The 26,192-nt window shown below is 38.7% G+C and overlaps 1 protein-coding gene across 2 annotated transcripts in view; it reads right to left on the reverse strand.

Annotated features, from left to right (window-relative positions):
• Positions 1-26,192, reverse strand: part of LOC106947667 (cGMP-dependent protein kinase 1-like) — a 103,114-nt gene that overhangs the window by 48,651 nt on the left and 28,271 nt on the right. For both annotated transcript variants that reach the window (XM_015032818.1, XM_015032817.1), the window contains exon 3: positions 11,210-11,323. In XM_015032818.1, coding sequence (XP_014888304.1) covers positions 11,210-11,323 — 114 coding nt within the window. The remainder of the gene's footprint in view (positions 1-11,209; positions 11,324-26,192) is intronic.

Genomic DNA, 26,192 nt, shown 5'->3' on the forward strand with positions numbered 1-26,192 from the left:
AATCAGTTTGAATAACTCTATAAATTTCAGTCTTGCCCAGCTGCAGAAAATCAAATGGAGGAAATGAAGCGGGTTTGCTATTCATCAGCAGGCTGGTTATTTTTAGGTCCAACCTCCAGGTTGTACCAGGTGAAACTTTCAAAATGTGCCTTTTTTTTCTGCGGATCAATTCAAGCCCTGTAATAAAGAGTGTTGAATTACCAATTTTGCATGCTAGAAAAAAAATGGCAAAAAGAGCAACTTAGTAAACACTGCCAGGTCTGTTGTAGGGATTGCATATAACAGCATGCAACAGAGTGAAACTATTTAATTTAATTTTTTTTTTCTCAGGATTCAGCGAGCACAAGAGAATTGCACGTTTCATCTTCTCCTAAAATAAGCGCAGACATAACTTGTTGCTGCATGTCATGAGGCCTTCTGTCAGTAAACACAGATGCTTCGCTTCCTGCTGAGAGAGAGAGAGAGAGAGGTGGGGTGGGGGGAGAAACATTCAAATCTCGTCACCTAAAAATAACTCGAGAATCCAGAGAGAATTTCCCACCTACTGCTCGGCTTGTGCCGTTGTGTGTCTGAATACACTTCTGATTATTTCTTGTTTTGATGAAACTTCAATTATTCTGACAAGAACTGCCTCCACGCTGTGGGACTCCAGTGTTCTGCTTAGTTTCTGTAATATCCACAAAGAAGCCATTCAGAAGAATGATCATATAAACATTAGCCAAGTCAGCAGGTGGCCCAGAGATTATAAATGTCTTTATTTCTGTTGTGGGGTTGCTCGAGGGGATAAATTATCCTAATGTTTCAAATATTAAATTTGACTGAGGATTTATTTATATGAAAATGTCGTGTTTGTTACGGTCATCTTGCCAACTAACGCTCAACTCAAGGAGATGTGTCATATTTTCAGGATTTTATTTTTCACTTAGCGGCCACAACCACTGAGTGGTACGTTTAAAGCACTGTCCCCCGGGTTAGCTCGGAGATGCAGTGTTTATAAATACACTGTGCAGAATGTAAATTTGAAACAGGATGCAATAACATGCTAACCATTACTATTTCAAAGAGTCCATAAATGTGAGTGAGTTCAGTGAGCTCTTCCAACAAAGCTTAGACAAGTTTATATTTACCAATGGGTTGCATCACCGCTTCACTCTGCAAAACTCTCACGCATTCCTCACTTACAGGAACTGAGAGGACCAACTGGTGTAATCAAAGCGAGAGGCTTTGCCCTATCCCTACTTACTAATATATCATTTTAGAGAGATTAAATCATTTGCTTTGCTTTATGCATGCTTTTTTTTAAAGAATAGTAACATTTTAAAAGGTGTGCTATTTGTATGATTGCTTTCTTTTTCCACTAACTCTCCAATGATTTGCTGTCTGCTCCTTCAGTTGCACTAATTAAAAAAAGGTTTTTCAGTTACTCTGCATTATTTTACCCTTCAGATCCCTCAACATTCTCAGAAAGCTATTTAATGAAGGCTAAAAGATACGACTGTCTGTAATGCTATTGACTGAAATGTTGCAGACCAACAACCAGTGGTTACTGTAGACGTTTCTTAAAGGATCGGCATGTATTAAGTTGACAATAATGGATGGTTCACAGCTTTTGTAACACTGAAAAAAGCTATTAACTTCCTAACAAATACTTATGGTAGTAAAGAAATAAACACCTTTTTTTAGATTTAACAGTTGGAAAGAATCATGTAACATTAAGTACAACAAACAAACTTAACAGCAGCTTGTACTTGAGAAAATAAATAAATATATATATATATATATATATATGATCAATTTTTTCTAATTTCATGATTCTACCAGTTATGTCTTTAAAATTTTATTGGAGTTTATGCTCTGAGTTTACATTCACTTATATAATTTCTGAGAAGCCACCAATGAATATCTTAATATTATTGAGGAATCAAACTTTATATGTTTTTTTTTTTTGTTTGATTCTTAGCATTCACATTTATTCTATGAAGTATAACAAAATTATTTATTGAAATAAGTATGGGATTTATATATAGTTACTGTCACATTTAAGGGTTCCTCTTCAGCATGATCACATTTAAAAAAAAATAAAAATCTACAGTTTTCAATTCAGTCCTATTTAGAAGACGATACTGAGATTTACTATGAAAAAGATGACAGTGAAACAACTTTGACAGAGTGACATGTAATATCTAAAACCAACTGGTGTGCTAGGACAAAAACAGTACTGTGCTGTCCCTTTCTCACAGTGTTATTGCGCTCACCGCAGGCCTCACAGCATGGCGTGCTGCTCTCATTTTTTATCAAACTGTTACAAAAAACGGCAATCAGTGCTCTTGAATGGAAACCATGCTTTCCCCTTCCCTTCGATCAACACATTAGTACTAACTGTGCCAGTTTGAAAACATAAGTGGGATGTCTATTCAGTTACTACACCAAAACGCTGACCTCCAAACCGAGATCCACTCTGACGTTACAGCATTCTGAGTCTCTAAGCCAAAAGTAGACGGGGCAAAGTCTGCAGGTCAAATTTCAGTTCATAAAATCCCCATTTTTATGGTGAGGTATCCTATTGAGGAGGATGAAGTCAGAAGACATATTGTCTGACAGAAACAGCTTGAACACTTAGCAAACCGGCACCCTAAACAAAGGATAAAATTGCTTTTCCAGTTTAAAGTACTGTTCGGATATTTTGAGTCTTTCTGTGCATTTGGTATTTTAGAATGACTTTTTAACCTATTACCAGATCTCCAAACTCTGTAAGATTATAAATAAACTTACAGAGGAAACTAAATCAACAAGATACAGAGTCGCTTCAGCTGCTCAACATCATCTAATAATGGAAAGATTCCAGTGCATATTATCTCATTAGCCTTTCCCTATTGTCTCATGAGACAAGTGTAAAAATGTCTAATAAAGCAGCTGCACCTGCAGGCCTGTTTTCTAAATCATCGCCGTCTGAAGCAGCCTCTCTGGGTGTTTTAACCTTTCAAGTTGTCTGAGGTCTCAGAAGAGCATCTAGCTCAAGGCTCACACCTGCGCACCAACTTAGAACTGGGACAACAGCAGCAGCAGGGGCCCCTCAGTCCAACTACTCACATACACAAAAAAAAAGTACACTGAATCACAGGAGGAAGTGGAAACAGATGACGGAGAAAGCAAAAAAAGTTAACTCCAAACTGACTTCAAACAGCTGGGGAAGGAAAATGCTTCTAACCTCACCATGATACCACATGGGTTTGTTTTTTGTTTTTTTTGCATGCTGGCAACAGTGCTACCATGGCAGCCATGGAAACGGAGCGGATTTCTTTCCTACTTCATCCCACTGGATTTCTATCTGCCAGAGCTTATTCTTTCTGTCTTCTCCTCTCTGTTGTAGTGGTTTTCATGGTTATCTGCTGAAATCCTTTCTCCCGTGACAATTATTATCCTAAACCTCTGCATGAATAATATGAATAAAAAAAAGAAAAAGATTTGACTCTCAAATATGAATCGTAGGCCAGAACTGTTCAAAAATATCCTTTAAGCAATTGATTTACAGTTCCTGTAGCTCTCCTCACAGTTCAGTCACAACTACAGTAACGTTATCTCAATTCCTTCTCTGCCTTTCTAATTGCTTGTTAGTGCACAAGGCTAGAGTGTGCAGTCATTTTGCCATTTTACTCATTTCGCAGTTGCACCATTATCTTTTAATGTGTCTGTAGGTCTTTCTCATCAGCCTTTCATTTCACTAAATATGGCTCAACCTCTAATTAAGGTCAGCTCTCTAAAATTGGAAAAAAAAATGCTTCAAGAAGGGTTAAACCTCTTTAATTCCTGTTAAACCAGCCCCTCTGGTCATTATCCGCTTTTACAACTTGGTCATGAATAAGTCCAGCATACAGCAAGTGAAACTCCAAAACATAGGGTTTGATATTACATTAGATAAATAAAAAGGTTTCTAACAGTTTAGCAGAACCACAGAGTGATCATTTGTATCGATATACTGGCTTTAAAGTCAGTGTTTATGAACTATTATGCAAAGAAAACTCCAGACTAACTAAAGAGCAAGATAGATTCTTTCAGAACTAAAACTAAAGTATTATTATTATTATCTTCTCCTGCTGGTGTCTAGACAAGGACACTCTTATGAATTAAATTTCGGTCTCAATAAGTTATTTTTTCCTGGTTAAACAAAGATTAAGTGAAAAAAAATGTGTCAACTTTCATATGTGTCTTCAAATTAAAGCTCATTCTTGCATTTTATATCCAGCAAGACAAAGTTGATTGCAAAATACAAAACCTGCAGCCTAGTCAATAGAAATCTCCAACAATGAAAAAAAAATTAACAAAAAAGCAACTGCATGCAACACAGTTTCTTTCTGTGCAGCACCATTTGCGAGGAAATTTATTTAAAGAGTTGAAAGTGTTTTTTTGTTTTTGTTTTTGTTTTAGCCAGACACAAATAGGTAATGGATTTTGCTAATGGCTTGTTTCAATAATCACAAAAATTTAATTACAATGACAACATGGCATAAAATGCTGTTAGTTACTACCTGCACATAAATGCTAATTGACGTTCTGTGGCTCTTGCAGAAGTAGCTGAATCTGGCAGACAAAAGAAAGCTTCTCCTCACTGCTACTAAACTATTTGTGGAAAATATTAAAACTGCTACATTTTGTGGCACCTATGGATTACAGCTCATATGTGAAGCATACCTGTCAGAGATGCAACAACAGATAATGTTTCCCATAGAGAACTGAGGAGTATTATTGCTACTGTAACCAAGGGAAAGAGAGAAAACCGGCATACGAACAGTCTGACAAGCCTTGTGTTTTATTATTTAAACAACAAAAGCTGTTATTCGCCGCCGTTAGCGCTAGCCGTCAGGTTTAACTTTGAGCCTGGTTCTCCTAGAAGTTGCATCCTTAAGTTTTTAAGCAAAATGGACAAGGTGAGTTTTTTTTTTTTTGAAACACTGCGCAAACTGTGCTGCACTCACACTGATACATTAACACGTGATAATTTTCTTCTCTGAGGCTGATTTCAAAGGCAACTGTTGGCGCGCTCACGGCAGAAGGAAGGGTAACGTTACAGCGACGCACTCAAAGACGTCTCCAGAACAATGCTGCTGCTGCTGCTTCATTGAGCGATTGTGATAACGAGACATGATCTGCTGTTTTTTTAGTCAATCGAGCAATTGTATACTTTTCTTTTCAATACAGACAACTTAAAAATGCACAGAACTAATTAAAAAAAACTTGGATAATTATATTTTACAGAGGCATTGGTCTGTGTAACTATTCCTGACTCCAGATCACAGCTGCTAAAAGTACTGATCCGTTTTCTGGATGTTGCGAAATACAAGCCGACTGTTTGGCCTATTGGAAAAAAAGTTGTGTACTTGGTAAAAATGTCAAGATGGATCACAGAGTTTAATGGTAGCGTGTGCTCTATGAAAGATCTTCTTGCACTCTCTGGAGGTCTTGGAGTACATTCTACTTCTACTTCACAAAACGGTTACAAAACAGCAATCGGCTCTCTTGAATGGAAACTCTCCCTTTTTCTTCCTTTGACGGTTCTAACACTGATCACTGCACCAGGGTAGCTGACACAAATTGACACATATACAGATACAATGGCCACGTTTAGTGTGGTGCATCACAGTTAATGTTGGACTTTGGGTTCCTTGTTATATATTGTCCTTGTCAATGTATGTCTGTCACAGTTTTTTTCCCCATTTTTTTACTGACAAGAAACAAAAACATGTTTTCTTGTTTTTCTGCTTTACAGAAATTGTATTTGTGCTGCTCAATCACGTAAAATACCTCTTCCAATTAAATACGGAGAGGGACTTTTTTTTACTTTACAGAATGATGCTACATTTTCCAAGAAAAGGCACACTGTAACTGATTAAAGATTTCATAACAAGAATGATGCTCTGGGTCTTAAACTTCTGGAAGTAATACCGAGTCGGGTAACTTCTATTTCTACGACCATAAGTCAGTGAGTCACGGTGCAGACTCCGACGAGCCAACATGCATATCTGTGAAGTGGAGCCGTTAATCTTAAAGGATATATTTGCTCATATCTTGGATGGTCAACAGAAGAGGGAAATAAAAATCTTTCATCATAATGAGAATCCAAGGGATAAATGTCAAAAACGCTGGGATCATTATGAGAAAGAAAATGTCGGTTTGAGATTAATGTTGATGGTGAGCATATGAAACACAAATATATACTGCTTGGCACAAATATGCATGGAATAAATGTATGCATCTGGCAGCCAGTGGTTTTTTTCTCCCTTTTTTAATGTATCCCAGCACCACTGTTGATGTCAATTGAGGAGAGCAATTAGAAACATTAAGATTTTTATCTAAATACATCCTACTTAATTTCCGAATTAAAGTGGATTTTGTGATGGTATTTTTTAGCTATAGATTCTCTAATAGTTTTCTGTTGTTCTAAAAGTGCTGGAGACAATTTTAGTGAATGTTAGTTCAAATATAATCCAGTTACACAGTCTTCCCTTCAAACCTGCTAGAGAAAAAAAAAAGAAGTATTCGCTAGGGTGTACATACCCCTCACTGGAAATCTGTGATAAAGTAGGACAGCTTCTTTCAGAAAACACTAAGTCCTGATTTTTGTATGGGCAGAAATTGTCTCAAAGTCAGCAAATATTTGACTTTTTATTATATAATTTATGCACGGAAAGAGCTTCAGGTCTAAAACCTGCACACACCATTCCATCTCTCCTTAGGAAACGTACACAATCAAGAGTCTCCTAATGTGTGTCGGCTAACTGGAAATACCCAGCTGTACCCTAACAGCTTCTTTCATACACAAACACTCCCTCATACCTGGATCACCTGGACCCCCACATGCTTAAATACTCTAAGAAGCCTTGAAGTTACCACAGATTTATGACACTGTCAGTGTTTACGAGCTAAAATCTTCATGTGCGTAACAGTGAGTCCTCCAAGAGATGAAGACAAAGACTTGCTTTTCCATCACTGCTATAAAAGATGGAGCTTACAGATATAATCTCTCTCACTGATTGTATTTGGAGTGACTGGCAGTGACATTACTTTCTTAGAGATGACTGCTCTGAAAACAAGGCCTGGATTCCCAGCAGCCTTTTATCTGTGGTGTTACTGAACAATCGTTGTGTTTGTCTGTCTTGTGTGCATGTGTGTGTGTGCGTGTGTGTGTGTGTGTGTGTGTGTGTGCCCCCGTCTGTTAAATGTGTCGCATATAGGTATTGTATGTCAACACTGTGCATGCTAAGCTGTGAATTCATTCAGCACAGTTCCATCTTTGTTATTCTGACAGCAGTGCACGCAAGCTGAAGTATTGCTAACATGATCTTTAAGAAGTCATTTTGCCTTAGGATATCCTCTCTATTAGCCTGTTTATGTGCATATAAATGCAGCATCTGACAGTCAGCGACTCATACGATTACCATCCACTCACACTGTCTCTGCTGTCAGAAGGAAACAAGATACACCTCATAAAGATAGCAGCTTGAAATGAGATCGTTTTTGTTCTAACATCACTGCGATAAAATAGCCTCATAACTTTGACAAAAGGCCAGTTATATGCAGCCTCCAGTCGCTATGAAGCTAAACTGGCTTGAAGTGGAGGAGATTATGACTGACTTTTTATTTTAGGAGAAACTGTTTTCTGAAATGCTCAAGGCTCAGAACCAGTAGTTCCTACATGCTGATTTACATGCAGGCACTGAGCTGTGAATTTAGGAAATATTCACTTTTGGTAAAATGAGTGTCTTATTCTGAACATCAAAACCAAATTCAAAAGCTCAGGTTTCATGTATCAAGTCATTTTAAAAGCTGTGATTTTTTGGGGGGGGATTTTTTTCTTTTGTTAAAGTCCTGGAAGTAATGCAGGTAATGCTGCTGCACATGGATGATCAGCTGGCTGAAAGAAGATTCCTACACCTGGAGATAAATTCAGTTGTTTGGTATATTTTTGGCTCCCAGAACAATCCTTCAGTTGACACTAAAGAAGCACCACTTGTTACATATTTTTACCTAATCCATATCTCAAAGTTTACTCCACCGCCACCTCAACTGCAATGCCTGTATGACATAAATCTCTTCATCTGGATCTGCCAACTAGATGTCTGCAGACGTCCGTGCGCAGGTGAGTGTTTTGCGACCGTGGTGTATGTGTAATCCCAACAGAGTCTAAACAAATCCCATTCTAAGCTTGGTGTCACATTGAGCACATAACGAAACACATCACAAATGAAAATGTGCGGAGGAAAAATAAGCTCCACTGATATTCCGTTGGGACACGAAGTTCAAATCGTACCGATGCTTAGATGCACTTAACAGTGTGACTGAAACATACATTTAAAGGGATTTATTTCCTCTGCATCAGAATTCAATTTTAAATTTGCAGTTGCAACTTAAAGCCAACAAAATTTGGATGGTAAACTGCAGATTCAAAGAGGTTCTCTATGAAGTGAAAACTGTTGTGAATGGTTCTCAACAGCAGTGTTGGTATGAGAATTCAAATACCTGTGTATCTGTTTCTTATTGTGGAGTTTATTGGTAATTAATGTGTCATATATTTTCACTGTCATTTGTCCATGCTTTTTTGTGGTGCTATGCTGAATAATGTTTTGATATGCAATCCATTCGAAACACCTTGATATTTAAATGCTTTAGGAACTTATTTTTTCCTACTGTCCCCTTCTCCCGTTTCAAGACAACATAAAAACAATTTAGTCTGCAGCCTTTTGATGGAGCTTCCTCCTTCTATTGTCACTGCTGTCCTGTTATCATCTCTATTTGTCTCTCACTCAAACCTTTTTCTTCCACTCTTGTTTCCAGCCTGCATCTACCTGACTGCCATCATGTGGAAATAATGCGACACAGCTTGATGACAAAGGAACTCTTCTGAGTCTCAGGAGAGTCTCGGGCTGCATGTGAAATCTTACTTCATTTGTCGAGACTGGCTGAGTCAAACCCCAAATGAGGCCATAGCTTTACACTTAAGTGTCTGCATCTAGGAACTGAACATAACATATTGATTAGAGGAGCCTTCTGGGGGCACTAAGCATCCTGAAAGGTGCAGTGCTGCTCATAATGTCTGCGTAAGTTATTTTAAGGGCTTGTTTCTTTAGGGAGAATGCAAAATAGCAAATACTCTAAAAGGATGAAAGGTTGGGGTTGGGGATGGGAATATTCTTTTGAATGTGCCGATGCAGGAAAATTTTCACTACGCAATATAATTTGTGGTAATTCATTAAACAAACCATGGCAGTGTGCAGCTTCCCAAATCACCCTTGAAATGGTTTATTTTTAATAAAGCTCAGAGTTTAAAAATTGCTGCAAAAGAATTGTGAATTACAATGACACTCTAACTTTTCAGGTCCGGTCTATCTGTAGAATAAACACATAGGCCCAAAATGCACATAAAATTTTTCTTCTAGTGGTTCCAAAAATAGGCAAAGGTTTTAGCAAAAGTTTGTCCTTGACATTGTGTTGGACCTGCAGTTGTTTTGAAATAACAAATACCTAAGTAAAACAAAAAGTACTCTTATGAAGAAATAAAATATCTAATAACACTGAATATTCCAGAATAATCTCAGTTCAGAGCAGCTGGTTCCTTCACCAGTGAGCCGCTGAAGTCACTTTGGTGACTCGTATAAGTTTAAGATTTTTCCTCATCAAACTTTGCCTTATGAGACGTTCTCGTCCAATGCAAACCCAAAACTTACAAGCTCGTATTGTGAGCTTGTAAGTTAAACTCCTAAGTAGAAGCCTTACCTCAACACAAAAGGGCGGTTCATCCTAATTCTAAAGATATGATTACTCACGGAGGGGGACTTCGGAGATTACTGTATGTGATTAAAATTAACTGAGGTTACATCCTCCTACAGAGCTGCATGCACAGATCAAATTAAACTGCTTGATTGGAATCCGAGACTCTGTAAGCACTACTGGCTGCATGATTTCCATTAGAGACTATCACCTTTAATAGCCGCCCTGGCAGCTGAATTCCTTGGTACAGTCATGTGTAGCGACACGCATTAAAGTAAAGACAGTCATCCTAAGAGACAGCGCCAGTGACCCTGTTAAACCAAACACACTTTTGGCCGTGTAGACAATTACATCATTTGTTCCATGCATGTTTTCTTTTTTTTATTATTAAAGCGCGGCAGGAAGTATGGGCCGATGGGCTGGTAGATGGGCAAAATAAAACACAAAAGAGAAAGCCAGACGCTCTGTCGCCAGTGGGAAGGGGAATATTTTATCCCGTAAGAGTTGGCTCATCTCCCCGTGGACACCTGTTGCCATAGTAACTGGAGCTGAGAGTTTGGTTGGTTCGGCTGGTTCGTTGGACTTGAGAAGGGTCAGCACAGGCTACGCAAGTTTCAGACCATGAAATGGTTGACCCCGCCTCGTCCACACTTTAACAGGATGGAGGAACCTTTGCCCTTTGTGTATTCATTAAATACAAGGTCAATATCTGATTTATATTTTTTATTTTTTTTATAAGACTTGGAAATATGAGCCAGCTCTTGATATAAATATATATTGAAATCTCTTCTCAGTTCATCCAGATCATCCGGAATGTTCCTTTGTTTCAATTCGCCCCAACTCTGACCTGCCTCCCTCTGTCTTAATCCATGCATACAAATATCCTTTCACCAATTAGACCATGCTTCACCTCGTCTCACCTTTTGTCTTTTTATTATTCCGCTCAAACACAAATTTGGAGCCACTTCCTATTTCTTGCCTCACCTAAACACACATTTTTCATTTTGACATGCTATCTTGCGAGCTTTCGAATGTGTGTAATCTGCCATCTGTCCTGTGCTTCCTCAGTCTCCTCTCTTTAATCTATCAGGCCGACTATTCAAATTGCCAGTCTGATGGACCACCAACTCACCCACTGTGCATCTCTCTGAGCTGGGGCTCTGGCATGTGAAAGAGCAAGAGGCAGTAAACCTTGACATTCGTCTCACTCCGGGTCTCGCGGCACACCTGGCTGAAGTGTTGCAAAAACTCACACTGCTGATGGGCAGCTTTTGATAACTCAAGAACAATACTAGACACGCATTCCTGCTGCAGCAGACCTAAAGTCTTCTACAATGAGACTGCATATTTCATTGAACATGTGTGTTCAATGCGTCACCTTGGCAACATGTGGACATTTCAACACGGACGTGTGTGGAAATGTTTTAAGGTGTCTGTGAAGACTCACTCTTGACAGTGGCTGTCCTGGTGCAGTTGTAGAGAATAGCCAGCTCCCCAAACACCTTTCCTGGCCCCATGGTGCAGAGCTTCAAGCTTTCCTTTGTCACCTCCACCTTACCATCTGAAAAAGGCACAGAGATGCAGAAAAAGAAAAAAAAACAAAGCATTTATTGTAATAGTTTCATCTTGCACAGTAGATTAGCCAAGTTTGACACTAAAGTTTGGCATGATCTAGAGAAACACATCCATGCGTTTATCTTTAGCCGCATTGATTACTGCAACAGCGTCTTCACAGGTCTGACTAATAAATCAATCAAACAGCTGCAGCTGATCCAGATGCTGCTGCTCGTGTTCTCACTAAAACCAGGAAGATAGAGCACATAACACCAGTTTTAAAGTCCCTACACTGGCTCCCTGTAGCTCAAAGAATAGACTTTAAAATACTGTTGTTAGTTTATAAACCACTGAACGGTTTAGCACCATAATACATTAAAGATCTGTTATTGCTGTACCAACCATCTACACCCCTCAGATCTTCTGGTTCTGGTCTGCTCTGCATCCCCAGAACCAGAACCAAACGAGGAGAAGCAGCATTCAGCTTCTATGCACCACAAATTTGGAACAAACTTCCAGAAAACTGTAAAACAGCTGAAACACTGGGTGCCTTTAAATCTCAACTTAAAACCCACCTGTTTAGAGTTGCTTATGGCTAAATTAGGGTTAGAGTGTAGGTTTTGATGTCTTTGATGGTTTTAATGTTTTTATCTTCACTTTCCATCTATTTATTAATGTCACATACTGTTTTTATTTTTTCTTTAATTATGTAAAGCACCTTGAAATGCCTTGCTGCTGAAATGTGCTATACAAATAAACTTTGATTGATTGATTAAATTAAGTTTCTGCGGCAAAGTTTCACTGAGGAAGTGGAGTAGATGTAAGTGTTTGAGTATTTCGCTTCAAAATAAGTATATTAATTAAGGCAATTACTGTATATCTTAATCTTAAGAACTAAATTACACTTTTTTCATCTTAATTTACCACTTTCCAGAAGTATGAATCTGCCATTAACCTTTCCACATTTTGTCGCATAAGAACCATGAACCTTAATTTATTTTATTTTGTATTTTAGTGACAGATCATCACAAGTCATCCAGCTGAACCACCGTGTTTTTGAGTTTAAAAAAAATGTTTAAAGTTGACAGGAAACTTGCAAATATCCCTGGGTAATTAAGTGTTATTGGAAAACATTAGTATCAATACCTAAACACCAACTATAAGGTGTTAAAAAGACAAAGATTATAAAAATAAAATTAAAATAAACATAATTTTTAGGCACTTCAGTTGTTTCATCCTATTATAGAATAAATAAACAAGCAGTGCCTAGCCTGGTGGCCCGCCAGGCTTATAACTGGGGGGAAACTCTGCCGTCTTTTTCTTTTATGGAAAAATGGATAATACGGGTAATACAAAAATAGTTTCACAAAACTGGATCCTTCTTTCGATGAAATGCCACCTAATTTCAGGAGTAAGTCCCTTCTCTATTTGTTATTTTTTTTGCTATTGCAAGAAAATAGCAAATTGGAAGTGCACAGTATATTTTTACCCCAGTCAGCAGCATGTTATCTATTACCACCCAGGACGAAACTATACAGAGAGAGGAAGTCGTTAAGTGTGTCACCATCTCACCAGATTCCTTCCTGCGACTTGCAATGTTCTTACGTAACAGCTCTGTTTCCAAAAGGGAGAATTTCTGTAGCATTAAGATGGAAATGTAGAGAAAGAATAAAAAGCCTTTCAGTCTAAGACTTTAATAAATCTTTACACTAGCACTTCTATTATCAGCTGAATCATTAAAACAAGATTCAAATTGTCACCTAGTGACTAATTGTCCAAATGTCACTGTGGAAAAGTCTGAGCTTTTAAAATAACTGAGAATACCTTCAGTATTTTAATTTGTGAGAACATGAAACTAAAGTAAAATACAACCATCTGCAACATCTGCTTCCTCTATTCTTAGGTCTTTTGGAAAAACTGATGCTAATAACATCGACTCTTACAGTGTGCCCTGGTTTTTCTCTAGGGACAAATGAAACTCTTCCTTCCCATTTTATAGAGACAAAATATTTCAAAAGCTTGACATAGCTGAAATAGATGTAACATCAGCCAAGTCTTACAGAGCACAAAAAAAACAGTTATCTACTAAGTTAAAAACAAAATCTATGCCTAAAGGAAAGCTACTTATGGTTAACAAATCTATTCTTTAAAACAGACACCCCTCCTCCTCTTTCAACACAGGATTTAAATGAAAAAGTATGCAAATTTCAGAACACAGTAAATATTTTAAGACAGCTGTTTATCATCTTGAAAGCACTTACCTCAGATGCAAAGATACTGATTTAATTTCAAGCAAATATGAAGTATGACTACCAATTTGCCAGCACAAAATTAAGTGGTTGGGGTTTAAATTTATTTCTGGCTACTACCAAGACAGACATGAAGAAAAGTCAATGTTACATCATAAGTGAGATTACAGGGTGGCGACTATGGAACCAGTCAAAACCACAGCCTACATTTTAACATGCTGTGTGTATAATTGTAGTTGTAAATAACCCAACTAGCTATCCAAGGGATGGACACAAACAGGACAAAGACAGTGGTTAATGTATCTGTTTCATACTCTGAATCACTTTGGGTATCAGTCCTGATGCCCAGGGTTAGAGCTCCTCACTCTGTGCTTCTTTGGTCAAACAGATGATTTCTCCACCGTAACAAAACATCTGCTGTAATTTTCTGTTCTCTATTCAGGTATTCCTACAGTGTCAATTAAAACCCCCATAAGCATGAATCGTAGAAGCAGACAGAAGGAAGCCAAGAAGAATGACCGTGTTTTGTAGAGCGACCGCACGGCCCTCTGCAAAGCCATGACGCACATAATGTGGTTGTTTTACTCATCCGTCTTTAAAACTACCACATTATGTGCATCTTTGCTTTGTCAGCCAGCTGTCTATTCAGTAGTTGGCCATGTAGCTCCTCCTCGAAAATAAGCTGTTATTAGTCTTCCATACAATTTGAAGGTTTATTTATTTCAACTTTTCTTTTTTATTTTAATTTAAAAAAATGGAAAACTGATTGTTTTGGGGTTTTCTGAGGCCATGAATAATTGACTGGTAAACACAAAGTTGACATTAGAACACAAACAGAAAGCAGTAATTAAATAAAATCCTAAAAGAGGTCAGCAGTGACAAAAATAAATCCTGAATTTGGAAAGCTCGCTGACCGCAGGCCTCCAGGTGATTATTTATCATTTCTATTGCCAGGAATAGAAATAATAACAATGTTAATTTATTGAAATTTCATAAATGATCTGTTTGTGTCTTGTTTTGTTTTTTGTTTCTAAACCGCCTCTGGGAAGTTCACACGCACACGCACACGCACACACACACACACACACACACACACACACACACACACACACACACACACACACACACACCCACAGCACCTGCCCTGACAAAAACACACATGCTGACAGGGTCCAGCTCATTTCCTGTTTTTGCATCTAATAATACCTGCTTTATCGTGCTGCTTTGTTATTCAGTGGAACTGAAAAATTCACCAGAAATTTAACTCTCTCATGAGGAAGCCTCATTCAAATTAAGGCACATGCAAAACCAAATGATCACATTATGTAAACAAGCTGATATGGCCGTACAGTTCGTACTGTCATCAGTGAATGTGATGTCAAAAAGCAAACAAGAAATGTGATACATTGAGAACACAGCGTGCGCTACATGTGTAGATGCTCACTGCTATTAGCTTATCACTGTCAGTGAACATCGGCATGTCTTCCTCCCCCCCCAAGGCTGTGTGAACAGGTTTAATGTTTGATCATTTGAATGCGAGTCGCAGTGTGCCTCACATAGCGGGGCATCGGAGCACACCTCAGAGCAGACTTTTCTTTGGCCCAAGATCAGATGAATTTTCTGGCTGGATTTCTGATTAAACGGCCTAACTCTGCCTCACACCATGCACTGGTGAGAACTTGTCATGTAATGAGAAACATCAAAACTCGGCCAGTAGGGGTTCGAGTTCTCTCCTGCGACGAAGGACGTCTTGACCCCTTTTTTTGTGAATCGTTCATATACAGAATTTTGTCTTTTTGACTAAACTCAATTTCTTTGCACGAAATTTGAGTTCAATTCAAATAGAAAAGGAGGCCAAACATTAATTCCCGACCAAAACAGAAGACTGCCTCTGACGTTTTTAAAGTCAAGGAGCAAGACACCATTTATCTCCGTCCTGGCCTTCCTTTCATTATGTTTTTCTAAGAGTATAAAGTGAACATAAGGAAACAGGATGTTGGGGAGTTCAAATCTCTGAGGATATAACACAACCAGAATCCCATTATGATTGACCGTAATCTTCCGGCACAGTTCAGGGGTCAAATTACCCAATACCATTTTTTTTTTTTTTTTTTTTTGCCATCTGACCATTGCAAGAAAAACTAAATCAAGCAAAGCATGTTTTTATCCTGCAACAGCAGCTCAAAAATGGAAGTCGTGAAGATTTTTGGTGCTACAGCACTTAAGTTTACACTTGTGACTTCAGCTCAGCAATAAAAAAACAAACAAGCTGCACTCAACGGTTTATAGCAGTTAAAGCCGCAGTAAAACACCAGACTGAAGCTGAAAGCCCATGTACTGAGTTTGAGCAAGGGATGTATTAAATGGCCATTGAAATGTGTTTGATAAATGGAGAGTTTTACAAGAAAAAACTGAATCTGTTCTTTATTAGGAAAAAAATATGCTGTTCCTCGGAGATGGTTGGGTCCTAACTCTGATCAAATTTATCTATTTTGGTATCTATCTATTTATCAGCTGCTTGCCCTTGCACTGTGTTCACTGCTGACTCCAATAAAGGCAAGTATGATATCAGTGACATCAAAAGGGTTAGTCTGTGTTGGGTTTGCTCTAAAGTTGAACATTGATCTGTCCTGCTCTGTAATGAGTTTGATGCCCGTCAGCTGTGACAAACCTGATTGTTTACTGGTGGCTGTGCAGAGAATCCTGATCTCTGAGATAGATTTTCCTCAACATCGATCAGCTCATCTCATTCTCTCTCAATTAACGATTAGCTAAAATGGTCAACATTTGCACTAAATTTATAAACCCAAGTCCCTCGGAACAAGGACAAGGCCTTTGTTAGGCACTAACTATCAAGTGCCGCCCTCAAGTTAGAAACAGAATAAATTCTTAAGTTTGAGAAAATACCGATGCAAACTTGAGCCAAGGGCAAGAGCAAACAAAGACGATAAGCAGCTAGAAGAAGCGTTGACAGATTTGGAGTTTTTTTTTTAATCGCGCAGAGGAAAATGGGAATGACGTTTGTTGAGTTCAAAGCAGTTCCGGAAAAAAAACAAAAAAAAACAAAAAAAAAACAAGTTGTTTCAGCAAGACTCTGTGTGTGTGTGTCAGTAGCCTGACAGATAGTATAGCCGCAAGATATTACACACCAAGGAGAAGCAAGGCTTCAATGGACTGCCATTGAAGATGTTTATAGAAAGGATTTTTATTTTTTTTTAACTTAAAACTTTGAATGCTAAAGGTGAAACATTAATCGACCGTGTGTCGTTAACCCTGTAAGCCAAAGGGCTCCATCAACGGATTGCCCCTTTTTGCCTCTGATCTCCTCAAATCATCCATAAGTGCTGCATGCCACAGAGTTCTTCCATGCATTTACTCCAGTCATATCATTATGGAGCATGAATGATCTGGTAGCAGCTGAAATGTGTAAGGAAAGGAAGGATAGATGGTTGGAAGGACGGGAAAAAAAATCTGGAAAGAGATCATTCAAAAACAAACAAATGAAGGGTTTTCCTGCGAAGATTGGTCTTGAATAATTTAATTCAATTCACGGGTGTTTTTCATTTGACACATCAGTGTCTGACTCCTTCCCTTGAAAAAAGAGATCAAGTCTTAGCTATTATGGCAGGTAAACAATTGCTCACAGATTTCAGAAAATCTCCTAAATGGAATTGATTCTGAAGCCACAGGAAAATGTTAGAAACCTATTTGAGCCTCTGAAGAGTTTTGACCACACTAACCTATTGTTAGATAGATTGTGTTCAAATGGGGAGGTTTCAGGACAAGTCCCAGCCTCCCCAAGAGTGACTGGCCATCAACAATCCTCTGAAATGACAGGTCTGTGACAGTCTGCGAGATTAGGAACCCAGGAAAACCATTATTGGACCAGGTGTTTGTTCTCAAATCAGTGACTGTAAAATTGTATCATCACAATAACTATGAGCAACAATAGTGTGCATTTTAGTGCTATAACTAAAAGCAGCTCTGTTGTCCATCTTAGAGAGGTGACGTTCAAGAGTCAAAACTTTTGAAGTGTTGTGGACAGGAGGGGGAAACCAAATACCCTTATCTTGTTTGAGGCTCTTAGTTATTAGAGACGCTCTAAGGATGTTAATAAGTCTCAGAATGAAGCTTAGCTGATTTCAGAAAATAAGCGATAGCTCAAAAAAGCTTCGATCTTGAACTAAGAAACTACTGTATCTGATGACAAAATGGCTTTATAATTGTGTAATTTTACTCGGCTCTCTGTTGTGGTCACAACCTACTAATTCAAGAGCAGAGACAACGTTTCAGACAGTGAAAGAAGCAACACCCAGAAGCTCAATAACGCAATAAAATAAAAAAAAAGACATCATGGTGACTTTTCTGAAAGAGAATTTAAAAACTCTCTTTGGGATTAGCCCTGTTAGCTAACTGTATATGCAATCTCGCTGTGAGTTTTCCATAGTTTAAACACCCCACCATGTTGTGTCTCAGTCTTCCAGAATCCTGCTAACATTTTCAAATTATTTATGCTATTTAACAGAGAAGTTTCTGTAACTAAACTTCCCATGTTTTAGTTCAGTTAGGATTATCAAAACTGCTTCTGTTTTCTAAATGCAAGAATCGAAACCATGTGATGTTTTCAGACAATTTTGTTTTAATATATATATATATATATATATATATATTTTTTTTTTTTTCTGAAAAGCATCAGTCGTCCTGCATCAAAACCAATCTATTGACATAATGCAGCCGTCCTCGTACTGCTGCATTATGGGTAAGCTTGCAAAAAGAGGGTAAGTTTGCAAGCTTACCCTCTTTTCCTCCAATAATGAAGATCATTATGACCAAAAACTTCAATCTTAGTTTCATCAAGCAACAGGACATATCTCCAAAAATGATGGTCTCTGCAACTGAAAGTGTTTGTAAACCGTCTTCTTCTATGTTGCCTCTGGAAGAAACACTTTTTCTTTCATGAGTGGCCTTTTAACCCATGGCCACAGCACTTGTTTCCTTGTGGTTAATAACATCCTTTTACCAGCTTCTGGTACCATTTTCACAAATACTTTTATGTTTCTTCTGTGGTTTATTGGCACATTTTACACCAAATCATGTCTATCTCAGGGGTCAAAGAGCACTCCCCCTTCCATAACAATTTGATGGTCAAATATTCCCATGGTGTGTATAATTGAAAAGATTAATGACGCAACTTGATTAGTGTTCTATTTTTAGCATCACTATTATTTTCTTAATCTTTTGTCAAGTACCTATGGACAAAATCCTCACTTTTGCAAAGTGTGTTTTGTCAAGAAGCAGTGGAGCAGCTGTGCACCTCTCTGTAAATCAGACCTGGAGAGTAGACCGGCTGACGTCAAACTGTCTCTCTTAAATGAAAGCTACAAAAAAAAGGGTGACGAAAGGTGGGGGTCGAGGGGCGAGAGCGGCAAGAAGAGTCGGGTGAAAGACGGAGGCAGACTTGAAGAGAGGACAATAAGAACAGCAGGTGAGGGAAGACACTGCGGGTCAGGTGCACCTGACGCGACAGGTATACGCAGCTGAACATCTCATCATTGAAGTCGAGAGAACTTCACATCTTTTCCACCTCGACCGAGGAGCGTTCCTGCAGAGCCCCGCAACGGCAGCACTGAGAAAAATCGCACGGCAGCTATGCAGAGAGCGCAAGAAAGACCTAAAGACTATATTCAGTGACTTGTCAAAAGAAACGAAAGGACATCTGGTTTCAACCTTTTTACATCATTGTGCCTCAGAGACAGTATTCAGCTGTAGCTGAATATGCTGTAGCTCTTCAGGTCTTCCTTTCAAGGCCGCTCATCTTCAGACATAAAGTTAGCTCCAATGTGTGGAAGTGATAGGACGTGTGGGGGAAGATATCACAGCTGTCCACTTGTCTGTGGCTTCTCTTTCTCTCTCTCTGCTTCCATTAGGACATTATAAAAGGCCTGCTGCTCTACTTCCCATCAAACTCTGATTATGGTTGTTGTGTTGACAAGTTGATTGGTTGGCCAAGCGGGGAGGCAACTGAAAATGATCATTTATTCATACATTAAATGCAGCCTTGTAATTAGCAGCTTACAATCTTATGTGCAGTGTTCCTTTTATGCAAATGTGCCAATTTAAAAAGCTTTAACATCAGTAAACACATTAATGTGGTATCTTATATAAAAAAAGCAAAAAAGAAAAGTACCTCTTTAATTTTAGCATCCACTCATTTCAAGTACCTTGCTGTGTAACTACAGACATGAGAGGGGATTTGCAGCACACAAAAAAAATCACTTTTTGATACTTCATATCAGCACAATACAAAATATCTTCTTCACTTCTGATAGCCGTTTAATTTATCTCATTACGCTGAGAAATTCTCCTTTTGTTTTTTCCCGAAATGAGCTGAATCCTTCATAATTATCCAGTAATCTTGTGGAAAATTAGATTGAAAATGAGTCTCTCCGTCATGTGATCCTATGCAGATTTCTAAATGGATGCCATGACTGCTGGGGAAAGGGTGTGGGAGGGGAAGTCCATCACCGAGGAGCTGGTGGAGGCACAAATGCCAAAGTAACTAAATGCAAAGACGACGACATAAATTACCAAACTGTCACAACAAAACAAGCGACGTTATCTTAAGATGAGGATAATTAAGTGGCGTTCTGCTTATGATGGCTTCAGCACAGACATTGTCAGCCATTTTGTTTCACAGAGAGGATGTTCAGAGTTGCTTCGTATGTGAGGGAACCCACCCAGGGTTTATTTAATAAAACTAAAAATATGTACTTTTCAAATTTGTTTTAAAACACATACAGTTGTTTTAACAGCATTTTTTTATGATGAAAGAAAAAGGTTGCGTTCATAAATGTAAATAATGTTCAGTTTCTTCCCTCTTCACTGAGATAAATGAAGAGATAAATGTGAAACTTGGAGAGGACGCAATTCCAGAGGACAGAATGGCAAAACACCAGCCATCCTTTCTAACCTCAATAGACGCCTCCGACTGTAATACCAAAAAAAAAAGACAGCCTGCACTACCTGCCTTTCCAGCACCTCCTCTATGTGTCTCTCAGTAAAACACATTAGCAATAACAATAAGACCACAAAGGTAAACATCACATCATTAGATGTACAGAGCAAAGAAGAGAGAGAGAGAGTCGGAAGGAGAAAAGAACAATGATGCACTGGTACAAGGACACACTGTCCTCTCTACCTCCAGGCTTCTGTAGTTGGAGGAACAGTTTCAAGTGTTTGCACATCTATTCATAGTTATTGATCATTACCTGAGTAAAAAAATAAAAAATATGAAAGAAAGAAATAGTAGCAATGTCTAGAACAACATAAGCGATGAAGAAGAGCAGGAAAGGAACAGTTTGTTTTTCAGACTTGATTTATTTTGTGACGAAAAGGCAGCACTATGACTACAACAGCACACTGCAGAGATTTAGAAGACTTTTCAAAATCCACAAATAATGCTTTCTTGGAAGCGTGTGCCGTATTAGGTGTGCTTTATCAAGTGAGCTCTGGAATGACTTTCGTTTCATGAGAAGTCATTGTAGTGTGTAAAAGAACTGCACCTTGCATCAAAAGCAGGAACGTATGGCCGCTGCATATATCCACTTATTGTAGCTGTTCTTGCGATGGCTTCACCTTCCTTTTTGCCTATAAAAATGAGCTAATTGAGTATTTGAAACGCTTTTAATTATTTTCTATTTGTCAAAGACACAGGTAAAGAGATATTGTCCTTTCTTTGGTTTGCGGCGGCATGATTGCATTCATGTGTGTTTTACTTAAAATATTTAGGTATATATTTTTAGAAGGCAACATGGGATTGAATGTGAATTGTTGCCTTTGGCAAAAAGGTCCATGTGTAGAGCACTGGCTGCATTGTTCAGTAATGTCAATAACCTTTGAAGAATAAGAGTATGTTGGAATAAAAGGAAGTCAAATTTCTTTTTTTTTTTTCTTGAAACAAAACAACGTAAAAGTCCAGCCATTACTTTGAGTCTTAGGTATTTCCTGTAGATGATGAAAAAGTCAAATGCTGTCAATTTAAGTTGATTCTGATTGCGTCCACAGGCAATCAGAATTTAATCTGAAATTTCTTTTCCATTTTTTACTTTTGATATTCTTGCGTGAAGCTGATATCCAGCGACATTCCTGGAACTTCACCTAAAGGCTGCTGGAAATGACTTGATGGAAAATGAAAAGCTCAACACAATAATCTCTGGGATTAGTCCATCTTCGTCCAAGATTTTGTACTCACTCCATTAGTGAACGGTCGCTGTGATCCGGGTTCGACACCAGGGAACGGCTGTCATTCCAAATGCGGCGACTATTCCTATAATCTTCCAAATATTTACTGAGACATTTCAGCAAATATGTCAAAACCAGACTCTTTAATTAATTTTTGACTAGAGAGGACATTCTTTCACTTAGCTTACATGTATAACACACACTCACACGATTTATAATAGAACACAGAAAACTCCCAAGGGTGAGGTATTTGACACAGACAATCAAAGTTTAAGAAAAGAAGATCAAAGAGATGAATTTCAACAAAAGGGCAACTAATAAGAAAAAGTCTCAAGAGAGAGAGGAGAAACTCAAAATGAACCCGCTTCAAAAAGAAGTGTAAAACCTGACTCCAGAGACATTTATTGATGAAACTAGCCTTTACAAGCTCTCTGAAATATGGATTTCTCCTGCAGGAGAGTCACTGAAAACAAGACATACCTTCAGTTATCCACAAAAAACTTATTTGTACACGTCCTTCAGTTGCAGTTTAAAGCAAAACTAGTTTTTGTTTTTTTTTTGTCTTTTGTGAACAGCTGTGCACAGCATGTGGATATATATTGTGTCCGCAGTGGACTTTGCTTTCTTGCTGCGCAGGCAAGGATTCTTCCATGACTGTAAAAGAACAGATTACTTCTGTGTCGTCTTGTATCCTCAGTCTGAACCTCTGCAAACACAGCTTATCCAGTCACAGCAGACCCTTTATGCTGCTGCCAGTCTGTGAGCGACACCTCCACATACTGTACAAACACACACACACACGCAAACCCACAGTCTCTCTCACGACAGCAGGCGTATAATGCAGTACATATTTCAGTCTAAACAATGAGTGGAGTTTGAAACATTTGCATAATATTCAACTCATAAAATGGTTTTAAGTTGTTTTTCTTGACTTTTTCAGTTTCTGCCTTCCTTTCTTCATACTCCGTTCCTCTAATGTGATGCACACACACACACACACACACACACACACACACTGCTGTTGTCTTTCCACATGAAAAACTTGCAAAAGCAGTGTTAGGCTCAGGGATAATTTGCAAATTATTCATTAACTCCTGCTCCGAGGTGTATTCATTGGCTTCTGCGGATCGATTAATTAAAAAAAAAAAGAAGAAGAAGAAGAAGAAGAAGAAGAAGAGAGACTAAGTGAGAAGGAAAAGAGAAAGTATAGTTAGAATACAAGCAAATACCAGAATAGAAATCAGGTAAGCCAGATGGATCGGTGAAGAGTAAGAAGGGGAATAAGACAGAATTGACAAAGAGGTGATGAACATGTGTAGAGGAGACAGTGACAAGAGGACAGATTGGGGCCAAAGCCGGTGAGATGAGGAAGTAAACGTCTTCGGTTTCATGCTTGGGCATTTTGAAATAACTTGTAGCAGCACGGCTGTGTCTGTGACAATAGGAGGGAATTAAAGAGAAAAAAAAAAAAAGCGACAAAAAGAACTTCTCGCTGACAGAGGCGGCAAATCAGACAAGACACTCACCAGAGAATGAGTATTTTCTCTGTGTGCTACAGGCAGATGGGGCTCCGCTCACTGTAGGTTGAGATTATTGGTTTGCGATACACACTCTCAAACTATTTGCACATAAATAAGACATTAGCTGAAGTTGCGTTCCTGTAAATTGATGTATTTCAGACAGTTGAGCCAGTCTGTGATGCCACAAAGCCAACAACTCTCAAAAGTCAACAGTCCACTTATATTTGGTGACGTTCCAATATAGGTCTATTTGCTTTTCTTGCTTCCTTTCCCACTCATTCGTCGCTCTCTTTTTTTTTCGCTGCAGATTGGAATTGTCCACTTCGTAGCGGAAACCTTCAGAGGCTTCCGCTCAGTTACGTCACAACAGCATTCTCGTCTTTAAATTAGAAAATAAATTTCCAAGATGTCGGAAAGCAAATACATTCTCGGCGAGCGAGTGAGCGCTCTCGCAACACTACCTCAATATGAGTCCGGCAATGCCATCAATCAGCTCAGTAACAGGGCTATTACTCACACAAAAGCAGTAATAGGCATTTCTAACGGTCTGAGCAAGTTAATATCTGTTTCTCTGTGACATTTGAAGCAGCAGCTTCACAGAAAAAAAAAAGTGTCATTACACACATATTCACTTAATAACTAGATTTTAGACTTTCAGCTCACTGGGGAATTTGATGCAGCGCCACTATCACTGTATTGTGACACGTTCTTTTGTGTGTACCGTAATTCCAATTACACACTCCCCCTCACCTTCCCCTCCACTAGTGACACCTTAATGAGGCTCCGCTGGGAGCTTGTAAAAATTTATCATGAGAGCTGAAGTCAGGAGAGGCTGTGTGTGTCATGTTCCTAAATCTAACTACACATCTGGAAATCGACAAAAATGTGGGCGCCTTTAACAAACTTCCTTTTCTTCCAGTTTCTCGCGTACTCACTGCCCATTCTGCAAAATATCACAGTCATCCCGCTCCAAAAGTTGAAAAGCATCTGTTCCGGGCGCTGCTAAAGATTAAACTCACAATTACGCTCCTCTGCACTGAGCAGCTGTCTGATAGGAGACGGCACGTTCCCCATTGTTTCCTTTAAAAACTGTAAATTGCAACCGCAACTATGATCAACCTGAGTGACAACTGTGGTTTTTTGTTTTAATGACATTCTCCTGCCAAGAACAGTTATATGGCAAACCAGGGCGAGGAACCAAAGTGCACGCTGGTGTGAGACACAGAATTAAGAATAAATAAAATCCCCATTTTCTATTATAAATCCCCAAATCATATCAAGGCACTGAGGAGATGGGGGGAATTAGAAACCACAAAATCCTCAGATTGGCAAGGAAACAGGCATGCAAGGGGAAAGCAAACGTTTCCCAGATGGAGCTGATGACGTAAATAATTTTATGTACAGGAGAGTCGCTGTTAGAGAGCAGGGGGAGTTAACAGGTAGAAAATGAGAATGAGTCGAAGACGTAAGATTTGAACGCTGTTGTGAAAAAATATTAGTAATTGGAGCTACTTGATTGCCGCTGCTCTACATTGCTAGCTTCAAAGAGTCAGAGTTTGTGTTTTTTGTTGATGGAGGTAAAAAGTTGATGAAGATATTGATGAAGACCTCAGCAAGACTGCTTAACGCTCAAATCTTTCACAGAACTTTTCATGATGCGCCCCCACTTGTTCTCTCATACAAAAATAAAACATAATAATGCTCAGAAATTGACATCGACTTCTTCTTTCTTGCTTTAGTAGTGAAGACAAACTCAAACAAAATCAGACAGTGTCGGGCAATACAGCCTATTCCAGTTCCAAATAATTTTTATATTTAGTTACCCAAGATGCCTTTTAAGCAGAAATTTTAAGTCTGAGCCCCTGCGGAGCGTTGCGGTTCATTATTAATGTGATTGGCTGCTGTAAAATGCAGCGCCTGTCGTGTCGGTGTCTGCTACATGCTGAGTTCTGAAGCCCCAATAAAGCCAAAAATTTGTGAGCCTCAACATTTCACTTTGCAGAGTCTATCCGCCCCAAGATGCTACTTTGACAGCAAGTGCAGCATCCATTCAAAGTCTGCATAAGTTAAGTTGCCAGGCAACAATGCACTGCAATGTGTTTGGGAGCTCTCGTTTCTGTAACCAAGCGAATTCTTCGTTTTCACACCACCTTATGAATATGCAACTATGACACACACACACACACACACACACACACACACACAAAAATTACTTGACAGTTTATTAGCAGCAGCTACTCTCCTTGTAGAGTACTGTTAAACGTCTAACGGATTTTACTCATGCTGCATGTAATTCGCTGTACACAATGTGTTCTTGCACACTTTTGGAGTCACACACAGGTGCCTCTAGTGATTTTATCTCCAAGCTCCAGACTGCAGAGGGGTTTGCCTTCCTTTATCCTGCTACACCAGGCACATAAAGGATCCTTCTGAGAACTCCAGCCTACAGCGCACAAGAGGTCCTTCAACCTGGAACAGCTGTCAGAATCTCAGGCAGAAACAATAATGCTGTCTCTCGTGAATTTTCTTGGGAAACTGGTCAATTTACACATGCTGTTGGACTCATCCGTCCTCCACCAAGATGATAATTGTCTTACCTCCAGGTGCTTGTTAGATTAAGGAATTATGAGATAAAATATGTATATATAGCAGACACAGAAAGCTGATTCCTCGTCATGTTTTCAAAATGCTGCTAGTGAATTAGAGGACAAGGTGGTAGGAAGGTGATAAGGTGCTTGTTGGAAGCTAAAGGAGATTATCACAGTCTGAAGCACACCCCACAATTATTGGCATCCCTGGTAAAGTTGTGTAAAAAATTATTAAAATAATATATATATATATATATATATATATATATATATATATA

Source organism: Poecilia latipinna, unplaced genomic scaffold, assembly GCF_001443285.1.
Source record: "Poecilia latipinna isolate Pla-1442-1.1 unplaced genomic scaffold, P_latipinna-1.0 Scaffold252, whole genome shotgun sequence".
NCBI classification, from domain to species: domain Eukaryota; kingdom Metazoa; phylum Chordata; class Actinopteri; order Cyprinodontiformes; family Poeciliidae; genus Poecilia; species Poecilia latipinna.